The 11,887-nt window shown below is 35.6% G+C and overlaps 1 protein-coding gene and 1 long non-coding RNA gene across 2 annotated transcripts; both read right to left on the bottom strand.

Moving 5' to 3' along the window:
* Positions 1–2,270: 2,270 nt before the first annotated feature.
* Positions 2,271–8,347, bottom strand: LOC148876726 (uncharacterized). The gene is made up of 3 exons (XR_016105031.1): positions 7,847–8,347; positions 4,291–4,341; positions 2,271–2,615 (listed from the first exon to the last, which is right to left on the bottom strand). It is a non-coding gene; the product is annotated as an uncharacterized LOC148876726 (long non-coding RNA).
* A 1,880-nt stretch (positions 8,348–10,227) lies between these two features.
* LOC148876725 (EPIDERMAL PATTERNING FACTOR-like protein) lies at positions 10,228–11,155 on the bottom strand. Its single transcript, XM_088965498.1, has 2 exons — positions 10,739–11,155; positions 10,228–10,620 (listed from the first exon to the last, which is right to left on the bottom strand). The coding sequence occupies exons 1-2, from the start codon at positions 10,868–10,870 to the stop codon at positions 10,369–10,371; spliced, it is 384 nt and encodes a 127-aa protein (XP_088821624.1). The 5' UTR covers positions 10,871–11,155; the 3' UTR covers positions 10,228–10,368.
* Positions 11,156–11,887: the final 732 nt, after the last annotated feature.

Raw genomic sequence — 11,887 nt, 5'->3', positions numbered from 1 at the left:
TCAATCATATATTTAAGGCATTTTTGTTTCTTCCCATCATTAAATTCTATTAATTAAATCAATACATAATAAACTAATAATTCCAATAACATAAAATCTTGTACTTTTAAAATCGACCTAAAAAAATAGTGTTTTCATCTAGGTGGTGGTAAGAAATTAAACCATTTTAGGTCAAATGGGTCAATCCATGTTGTCACAATTAAATAATAAAATTCAATAATAGATAAAATAGAAAAAATGTTGAAATTAAAAAAAATTGAAAACATTTTTAACATCATATTTTTGACATATTAAACAATAATAAGTATGATAAATAATAAATATTTTTATTAATGATGGAAATTGAAAGTAAAATTTAAAACCAAATGAAAGTAAAACTATTTTCTTATTCTCTCTCATTAAATCCTGTATTTAAGATATATTTTTCTTATCAGAAAATTCTACTAATTAAATCTACAATATTAATTTGAATAGTATAAAAATAAATATTTTAAAAAGTAATTTAAAAACAAAACCATTTTCTTCCCTCCTAGTGGTGGGTAAGAAATTCAAATATTCAACCATTTGGGGTCAAATGGGTTTATAAATAATGCCATAATTGAATAATAAAAAATAAAAATAAATAAAATATATAATACAAAAAAAGAATTAGGCATATCTCTAATATTGTATATTCATTATACTAAACAAAAATAAGCATGAAATGTAAGAAGTATTTTATTAATGATGAAAATGAAATACCAAATTTAAAATCAACCTAGGAATAAAATGATGTCATAGTCAAATAATAAAGTTTTTAAAAATAGAAAATACAATGAATCACTAAAATAAAAAAAAATAGAGAAAATTTTGGGCAAATATCTAATGTTATATATTTATAAAAAAATAAAATATTGGTTACATCTCTAATATTATGCATTCATTGTATTGAATAAAAATAAGTATTATACACAAGACATAATTTTATCAATGATGGAGATGTAATACAAAATTTAAAGTCAACCTAGAAATCAAAGTATTTTTCTTTTTTGGTGGTGGGTTAGTGGTTTGGGAGAAATAGATTAATCGATGATATGATAATTAAATAATAAATCTTTAGAAAAATAAAAAAGTACAAGTAATCAAAAGAATATATAAAAAAATATATATTAACTTTGTCAAACAAAAATCAAGTGTGATACATAATTATTTATATGATATATATGAAATATATAATTTAAAACTGATTAGAAATCAAAGATATATTATTATCTAGATGATGGGTCAATGATCCAACTTTTCAAAGAAATTCATAATGTCATAATTGAATAATAAATATTTAAAAAAAAAAAAGATGAAACACAAGAAATGAAAAAGCACAAAATATTGTTGAAAACATTTAGGAACATTTCTAATGTTGTATATCTATCATATCAAATAAAAATAATTGTTAAAATAAAAATTATTTTTATTTTTTATAGAAATCACTCAAAAAAACAGGTTTTTGCTGGCGGTAGACTGCCGGAAAAAACTACATGACCGCTGGCATTAACCAATGCCGGCAATCTACCGGCGGTCTTTCTTTCCTGGTATAGCCACCATCGGGGAAACCCATGACTTCCTACAAAACTATACAAAACCGCCAGCCTAGGTGGCATCAATTTGGACTATTAAATTAAGTATTGCTGGCGTTTTGTCAGAATTGACTGCTTATCCTATACTATATCGGCAGTCATAAACTGCCGGTAAAGTAAAAAAATAAATTTATAATTTTCAAATATATTATAAATACCGGCATTACAAACCGCCGGTACAAGTAAAAGCAGACCGCCAGCATGATTTTCAATGTACATGTGTGCCAGTGGTATAAACCACCGACGTAGACACCATGGACCGCCGATGTAGGTTTTGGTAAAAAAAAATCCTATTCTTTTAGGCGCGGTCGGAACTGCCGGCTTTAGTTTTGTCAAAAACTGGCCCACTCTTTTAGGCGGCGTTTGGAATCGTCGGCTTTAGTTTTGTCAAAAATTGGCCTACTCCTTTAGGTGGCGGTCTAGGCTGCCGGCCTAAATTTTGCAAAATTGTCTTGCTCGTTTTATTGGCGGCCTGAACCATCGGCTTAGGTCATATTTAAGTCACCATTTAAGCCTTATGTATAGCTACGCCAGCGATTAGGTGACCGCCGGCTTTGATCACTATTTTTTTTATGATATGGTATTTTCAATATATTTTTATATATGCACTTTATTGATCCACCACTATAATACATAATACACTCTTGCAAATTGATATATGGAAACTTAAACAACTTAAATAAAAGTTTAAATGTAAAACTCAATCTATTAATATAAAGATTAATCATTCATTATAATATCGAAAACAAATTGTTCAAATACAATTTATTGATCTATGACAATTTATTCTTCCTTTGATCTTTGACTGCCGCTGCCTTCTTCCCCTGATCTTTGACTTCCACACCCATCAAGGTGATGCTTTCAGAAAGCCACTGCTTAAGCCTGTGAAGCTACAATATATCTCAACCAAGCAAGGAAAGGCATCTGAGTAGATGAATGTGCGGCAATCAATCCAGCAGCGTCTAAGGCTCCAGATAATTTGATCCCTCGTTCCTTGCACACCTACATTACAAACCCAATCCTTTATTGTCACTATTTATATAAGACTGGGGTTGGTCAAGGGAAGGTCTCCCAAATAGATATCTATTGATACAAATTTACCATTTCCATTTTTTTTGGATGAAAAAAATCTATCATTCATATGTAATGGTGTTTCTACCATTATGGAGATAAATAGGCATTGGTGGGAACCTGATGATGGAGATATTCATTCAAATAGAAAAAAATCTACCATTCGTATCTATAGCCTTATTTCTGCTTAATGTCACACCTCATAGAAGTAGCTGTTTTTTCCAACATTGAAGGCACTGATTTATAAATATTGGTTAACTCATGTATAGCCTACTGATTTTTATTTTTTTTTGAATTAAACATGTATCACCTCATCAAAGGCATCAAATGCACCAACCTCCCAGCTAAGACATTCATCAGAGTGGTCTTACCAGCACCACTGACACGCATAAGAGCTGTAAGGACTCCTGGCCTGAAAGCTCCACTCACTCCCTTAGGAAGCTCTAGCTGATCTTCTGGAACACCTTGTGCTTTGAGTTCCTGGGTGTACAGAATTATCAACTAATCGTTGGTATTATCAAATAAACTAGAAAGAAAGAACCCTTCCTGTTCATAAGGCTTGATTTGGAAAGAGTACAAATACAAATATGTACAATGCAAATACAAAGTTTAGAAATGCAATTTACAAGGTTTTGTATTGTACATATTTGTATTTGCTTTCTTCCCAAACTGAGCCTAAACAAATGATTGGATATGCACATTGGGAATTGACAAGGGAAAAATTCAAGGAAATCACATGGACTCCTTGATTAGAAGATGGATGGGTCACAAAGATTGGATATGCATAAAGAAGACAACAAATGAATGCCACATGGGCAAGGCATGGCTGGGAAGATCAAAGTTTAACTTCAAAGGTAGCCTTAGCAACCCAGAACCTTCGGGTATTGCAAGTGTAGTAAAAAAAAATCCTACTCATTTATAGAAATCTGGTGTTGGTAGGAAGCTCAAAAAGAGTTTAAATGGTGGCTCTTGTGCAAGGACTAAAACTTGGACTCACATCACATTGAACAGAACTGATTTTAGAAGGTGATCGTAGAGTAGCAATTGGGTAGACATCCTCAATGAATGAGGGATTGTGGCTCCTACAACAATTGATAAGAAAACAATGATCCTGACAACCCATATGAACTGATTGTTAAATTTCATTTCCCAGGTTGGTGGATAGTTTAGTGGATGCACTAGCAAAGGGCAGGAATCAGCATAATGAATTGTGTTGGGGATCAGCAGGTCTAGGGGTGGATAGATTGATTTTGTAATAAAGTGGTACTGTTATAAGTGGAGGTCTTGTATCAGATCTAGGCTGGTTCTACCTGCCCTCATTCCAATCCCATTAGAAGGAAGACTTATTTCTTTTGTTTACTAATTAAATACTAATTTTTGTTACTGATAAAAAAATTGAAAATACTGTAAGACATGTAGCAAATAACAGCACAAGTAATTGTATTTTCAATCTATAATTGTAAGGAAACTTAGAATGTAGGTTTTTTATGCATACAAGTGTCCTTTTAATTAATAAAGTCCATGATTTGTTACTGATAAAAAAAAAGCAGGAAAAATCCCATCTACAGGAATCTACACTATTTGAATAGGGTAGTCTGGAAGTTACCCTAAGAAGCTTGTACAATATGGATTCCACATCTTCCCCAACATATCCTGCCTGCACATAATAATATTTTGTCATGGCCCAAATAATAACAAATAGCATAAGTTTGTTTCTTAGCTTTCTTTATTAGTGGAAGCATTTGAAACTCATTTTACATGTTGAAAAAGATTTTCATGAATCATCCAGGCAACTCCTATTTTATTTGACAGTATTAGTAAATTGCTATCATGAAACAAATGAAGCCAATATTGTTGAAACAAGGCATAAGATGCATATACAATTTTCTGTTATCTACAAAAGTACACTTATCTGAATTTGACTTTCCAACTATCTTATTGAGAATCCCTTCTTTTGAAGATTTTACTGCATCAACTCTCCTAGTTTCCCTCTTATTTTGTTATTGCTTCATTTCAGAGCTAAGTTCATACATCAAACTGGGACCCAAACCCAAGAGCACTCAAAAGAAGAGCCGCCCAGGGCCCCTGGTGACTCTAGCTCTTGTCAAACTGGTATTGGAGCCAGTTATGGGGAGGAGGCACGTTTGAGCAACTTGAAGCTGTTGTTAGAAAATTCCTTGGCAAATCTACTAATGACGATGAAAGGAATTATACAATGATTAGAAACCATTTACCTACCTATGATATATAGTGCTAAAAATCTCTTCTTTGCAAGAAAGAGACTAAGAAACTCATATATACATTTTCACAAGTTTTCTCCAGATCTTACAAACTGATGCATTTTTCCCTAAATTTATTTTTCTATTAAGCATCCATTGACCATAAGGAACCCTTTCAATTGTTGCAAAGATACAATTACTATTGCTCCAGCCATGAGCCAAACTAGAGTTGCCTTTAAGAAAAAATCAAGCCAAACCCAATTAAGGCTGACATGACCTTGATAGTTCACTACAAATATGCCATTTACCTATCACTAGGACTTTATATCTAATGCTTTCTTGGGTGGTTGCTAATCCTAAATTTAAGCACCTGAATGTGCTGAGCTGCTCAACTCTCAATCCATTTGGAGTAATGTAATTTGAGTGAGTCTCTGTGGTGTATGTGTTCTGTTGTATTTCTGATCCAGCCCTATATTGGAGAGGACCCTGTTGTATCTCTGTGTACAATGTTTTGTTATTAAAAACTGAACTCTAGCCCTATGCACCATCACAGTACGCCTATTTATTCAACAACCCCAAATCAAAACATATGTCAAAGCAGTTCAGCCCTTAATTACCCAGCTCCAATTCCTTCAATCATCACCTAGTCAACCACCTAAATTCCCTGTTGCCAACTAGTCAAATTGGTAAACCAAAATATTTAGGTATTAGCATATTTAAATGTTAAAGCATGGTTTCTTTGCAGTGCAAATCCATTTTTATTGGTGGAGATGTATGATAGTGCAAATGAAATGAGAACATTGAGCATTGATCAAGACTAAGGATAAACTTATCCTTCCACACATGAATCAGTATACAACGGGTGCTTCAAAAATCAGCCTACTCAGATGAGTCTTATCCCAAGTGAGCACTACTTGAAAAGATGCTATTTTAAGAGAAACTTGTCCTACCATTCAATTACATGCAACAAAATCAGGGAACTTATGATCTCCTGTACATTAGATCTGGTCAGGACTAATCAATATTAAAGTAAGACCCATCCAATGGTGGCTCCTAATGCTCAAAACAAAGGACAGGTGGCAAGTTGTGGGCCCACACCGATATTCTGTCCTACATCCCTGAGCCTGGCATCAGCAGAAAGATTGTAGGTTCAATAGTCACAGTCAAATTTTCCCATTCAAAGTTGCCATAGCTGGATCATGAGGTTGGACCAAGTATAATGTTACTTACAACTAAGAAAACATGGGCATGATAATCTGGAAATAAAATTATTCAAATTTAGAAAGACTTTAATATGGAATAAAATTAAAACCAGTTTGACTTCAATCAAAACAAATAGGAATTGCTAGACTCAGTTCAGCAACCTCTGAGTTCAAAGGTAGAATATGAATAATAAAGTTTTTAAGGAGGGAGTGAGGGATAATAAATAGGAACAATAAAGTCTTTCAGTTCAAAACAACCTGTAAGGAGAGAAGGATGGAGGTCTTTGGAGGTTAGCCCACTATCTGACAGAGGTCAGAGACATCTTGGGTTCCTTGCATGTCAACCTTAATTGGGTTCCTAGGGAACTAAATTCTATAGCAAATCAATTGGCAAAATCTGCTGCACACAGGGAAGATATGTATAGTGACAGAAATCTGCATATGTTTCCGTAAGTTGTCTGTGCTCTAGTTGTACATTATCTCATGTACTCTTGCTTTTAATAAATTCAGTTAATTTTTCTCAAAAAAAAAAAATCCTTGGGAATGGGTTTTTAATATGTTGTTTCTCTTTTAATTTGATTTTTGTGGTCATTTTCTGTCTTGCTGTTGCTTTAGGCAATATGATCATTCTTCTTTCTGTCTTAGCTAGCAATTTTCACTCTTTACTGATAAAAAGATATCCTGAGACTCACCATCTAGTGAAGACTGAAGACTCCATGTGGTTGGTATACATTTATAAGCTTGTTACTTGTCATGACTGATAATGGCCAAGAAATCATAATTGGTAGAGTAGAATATGGTTTATGAAGTCACAAACTCCTAAAGAAAGATGTTGGAATCTTAAAAAAATTAAAAACATTAATTATATATGACACATTACCCACCCAAACAGCAGCTTATTAGGTGATTGAGATGGGCTCTAAGTATGCTGGAAACAGGTTACAAAGCCGTCATCATATTGAGGTTACCTAACAAAATATGCCAGGCAGAATAGCAACTCAGAGATACCCCTAAAGTAGGCAGAATAGCAACTCAGAAGTTGCTGAACTGAAAGACTTTATTCTCCCCTCACAAATAGGAATGGCTGAACTGAAAGACTCCAATTATGAATCTCTGACTTAAATCTGTACAACTTCAATCAAACTCTTAACCATTGAACTACAATTAAGAATCCTAGCGTTTTTTTGTGTATGTGACTGATATAACCAAGGCAGCAACCTGAAACTCGAAGAAAGTACAATGCATTCACAATAAATTTTCACATAAACTTTACGTAGTTATCAGTTGCAATTCTTGAGTTTCTTCTTCCTAATAATAATACTTGTTTTATTCTTTGAATTTTAAATATGAAAATAAAGGTGTAGAAAACACCTCATCTACATTTTTGGATATTTTGGGGTTAATTCTTAAATTAAAACTTGCTACATGGAAATTAGGTGATGACCGTTGATCAGTGAAATGCATATTTAAACATTTTCCATGTATTGAGAATTGTGTGGAAGGAGGATAATAAACATATATAATAGAGAAATTAATCCCTAGATCATACAGAAATCTTATTAGTAATTTAGTATACTAAACCAAACTAATCCCCAAAATTTAATTTCCAAGAACCAACAAGGAAATGGCACAATAAACCAATAAGTTAAGAAGAAGACATTTACTATTACAATATGGATTAAACAACTAAATAAATAAAAGCATAATTAACGAAATAAATAAGCAGTATGTATTCGATTACCAGGAGCGGATACCAGGAGCAAAACAGTATGTATTCGATTGAACTCTAATCTCTGGCTTCAAGGCAAACACTTTGGCTTCAAATCGGTGGGGTTTTCACAGGTTCGCCTTTTCAAATCGATCTCTCTGGATCGATCGACTATTCAAATCAACCTCTGTTCGTGGCTGGCTTTATAGTTCTCTGAATCAGTAGAGGACGGTTCAACTGTTCGTGGTTGTGACTTCCTTTGAATCGGTGGAAGAAGTGAAATAAGAAAGCTTTGAATCGTTGGAGGAAGAAAAATAAGCAAGAAAGCTCGAAGAAGAAAGAAGAGCATTACAGGAACTCAAGATTTTTTAGCGAGGGATTCGTCGTTTGGTTTTAACGAACCCCTCGCTTGGCACGATTATCCGTTTTGGCGGGATCCCCGCTAAACCAATTTAGATTTATTAATTTTTTTATTTTATTTCTAAATAACAAATGCCAGGACCCATCATGCGGTTACGTGATCTGTTATAGTTCAAATCTGAACGCCGGCCTCTAAGCAGCTTAAATTATTTGCGAACTTGTCTATATTTGCTGGCATTACACAAGACCGCCGGTTAAAACGAAATTTCTTATAGTGAACGAAATACAAAATTTAATAATAATAATAATAATTTTTATAATTTAAAATTTCCATGTGCAAAAATACATGCTTAATTACTAGGAAAGTAAATACTAAATAAATGCCTTGGTTTTTTACAGGTCATAAAAAAATTACGGAAATTAAATTGTTGTCGATACCTGAAAATTTGAAAAGAAAGAACGGTCAAGGTTGGCCGTCCATGCACCTGTTAGCAATCGGAAGAATTAGACTTTTAACTCAAAGCCTGGGTTACATTTTTTCACACTTTTGGGTTGAGATCGAGTGATATAGGGTTGATCACTTGGGATTGGCCTCAAGCGGATCCAACCCAGTCCGTGTTGTCCAATTGCCTAACATTTGGCCGTCCATAATGTTGGTGCTTTCTTCATGTTTTTCTTGTTTTTATTTGTATATTTTTAAGCATTTCAAGCAACATCGATCAACTTTCGGGGAAGCAATGTTTCCACTTTTTATTTTTTATTTTTTTTGTTTGCTTATATGGCACCTAATTATGCTTAACTGGGCACCAAACCAGGACTCCTAAGGATGGCCGTTGTATTGAAAGGGCAATGATAATTGATAACAAACATCACCGATCTCGCCTATTACGTAGGCTGCATGCTTCTGAGACTGAGACATCATACATAATAAATGATGCTGCCGGAAAACGATTCAAGGTGTGGTGGTCCAGCCGAGGATTCAGCTCAAGAATTTGTCCGGCCTTCGACGTATTCTCAGTCTTGAAAAATGAGAAACAGTCACCCGTGATCTGACGACTGACGTGACCAGCAGGCACGTGGCAAATTAAATCAGGACCGTTGGCCTAAAATCTGAGGCTTGCCAGATATACCTTACCTTTACTTTTCAGCAAAATTATATGTTATGTCCATCCTGTTATCCAGAACCAGATGTAGCCCAACAATTTGCAAAAGCAGATTTAATTATGAGCTCGTGAATGATGTGCGAGTGCAAATCTCCCATGGACCCACCCCAGTTTAATACACAGGACAGGACAGGACAGGACAGGACAGGGCGTGCTTACATTACACATCATCGGTTGTGATCTGACACTGGACTATGAATTTAGCCACGTCAGACTATGGCCGGGTAACCCAACCCAACCATGGCCTTCAATCTTTCTATAATGTCTCCTGAGTCCTGAGGGCTGAGGCAGGGCCCAATTGTTTGGATGCTCCACCGCACAGGCACCCTCTTCCATGGTTCCCTGCACAATCTTCAAAAACAAAATGATGATCTTGACGAATGTAATACATCGTAGCATGCATGAAGCGACATGATGGTTCTTTCACAGTATGTACTTTAATTGAAGTATATACGCTCACAGTAGACGTACATTCACTATGTAAGTGTGTTAGAGAGAGGGAGAGAGAGATATTGTGCAGCGAGGGCAGCAAATCCCAAGAGTGCAAGGGAATCAAAATATGAAATCGAAGGGAGATGCTTAAGAGTTCGCACTTCATGCTTCATACAAATACATTCTCTCACAGTCACAGAAAAGCTAGAAAAGTAAAGGCAGAAGGATAGAACATATATAGGACGCACTTAAATGAGACATAGTACGCTCGTTGCAGCTTTTTACAGTATATATCAATGGGATTCAAAGTACAATAAATGCCCATCGAGTTAAATACTTAAATGTGCTTGCTTGTATGTTGTCTCTCAAAGAACACAGCGACGACCCCATCCAATGATCCAATCCAAGAAATTAATATATAAATATATATATATATATATATATATAATTAACAAAAAATAAACAACAAACACAGAAGAAGATAAATCCATTTAGAGGAAGGTCACATCACATTTTACAGATTCATGATCACGTCTTCTCGCTCTGAGATGAAAAAAGCAGCTCACAGGTCACAGCCATTTCGGGCATGAACGCTATCTGCTAGGGATTGAAGAGTCGATTTCCACATCGGCATTTCCAGCCTAACGGCTTATAATTGGCGTACTTTATGCCCGTCGTCGATGGGTAGGATTCCAACTCCATAGGAATCTTCCTCCAGAAACCGGGCTGGACTCGGTTGTGACCAGGCACAGTAGGCACTTGAACCGCTATGCAAGGGCGGCACTCGTTGCACTTATTATGGCAACTCGGCGGTGTCGAACCCAACCTCGTTTTCTCTTCCGTCAATAGGCCCTACACGGTACAAGTACACACAGAGATGCAAATTCCATTAAACAACCTTACGAGGTCGAAGAAGATGAGAACCCGCCATGAGTGAATTAGAAACTAGAAGCAATGCAAATCGGCTTACCTGAGCCCGAGGAGGGAGCAAAGGCCGCTGCGGATCGACACAAGAAGCTGGAGCAAGAGGAAGGAAATGGAGAACTGTAAGAATTACCGTAGCGGTGTAGATCAGATCTGAGCTCACTATACTCATGGTCATCGGACCATCTCATTTCATCTAACCATGAAAACAATGAAAAGCTAGCAGAAATAATGAAGAAACCGAGAGTGACCAGAAACCAAAGGTTAGGTTACGTTATCTTTCTTGTTCTTGCGTAGCTTCAACTGAGGAAGAAACAGGATTTAGTACTGTAGACGAGAGAGAGAAAGAGAGAGATCCGGTGGAATCTATATTTAATTGCGATGAAATGTGAAAGGTGATAAAGGGTAACATAAATTGATTGTGGGTCTGAGCGCAGAAGAAGAGAAGCAGAGAAGCAGTTAAAACTGAAAAGAACAAGACATGAAGAGGAAAACAAATGGGGAGAATCCACATCAGAACTAGCTAGATGGTTGCCATTTTTTTTTTATTTAATTAAATTGCTTGCTCCCCATTAAAGCTGGCTATTGGTACGTAGCTGTATGGAAAACGAAAGGCTTGTTATTTTGTATACGGGGGGGCTTTATTATAAACAGAAGTAAATAAAAAACTAAATCGCGTGGGGCTTCATTAGTCATTACAATCACAAATTAAAACACTTTTTTTTATTTTTACTTTTTGCTTTTCGGGAACAAGGGCTTTGACTACGATGGATTGAAACTTGAAAGAAGCCAGAGAAAAGGTGAGTGAGGAGTGAAAATAGAGCTACCAAGAAAACCTTTTTAACTGTTTAGAACCAACCGTACAGGAAAAGCCTTGTCATTTATGAGCCAAGAAATCATGTAAATGGAGGTAAGTCATTATACGGCAACCAATAAAAGGGCCAGCATTTTCAGCTCCTTGCCACCCTATAGCTACCCTAACCCTACCGGTAAAGCGTAACCTAGTCCTCCTCCACCTCCCGGAGTGGTGGGCCGGTTAATGGTAGCAGATACCAGCTGTTTGACTGGTTCACGTGTTACCGTTTAATTAACAGAGAAACAAACTTTTCTTCCAAACTTGGGTCTCATCGGCGTTTTAGCAGGGTTCTTAATTCCATACGTTTCTTGATTTGTTGCTATATGCGGTATTAAGCAC

Source organism: Nelumbo lutea, chromosome 1, assembly GCF_056320005.1.
Source record: "Nelumbo lutea isolate HS-2025 chromosome 1, American lotus-T2T, whole genome shotgun sequence".
Taxonomy (NCBI): Eukaryota; Viridiplantae; Streptophyta; class Magnoliopsida; order Proteales; family Nelumbonaceae; genus Nelumbo; species Nelumbo lutea.
This window is presented reverse-complemented; position numbering and strand designations above follow the sequence as displayed.

Bases quoted from the DNA above. Each gene is read 5' to 3' on its own strand.
- LOC148876725 (XM_088965498.1), bottom strand. From the start codon at position 10,870: ATGACCATGAGTATAGTGAGCTCAGATCTGATCTACACCGCTACGGTA. The intron at 10,621-10,738 runs GTAAGCCGATTT...TGTACCGTGTAG, and splicing joins TGCTCCCTCCTCGGGCTCAG to GGCCTATTGACGGAAGAGAA.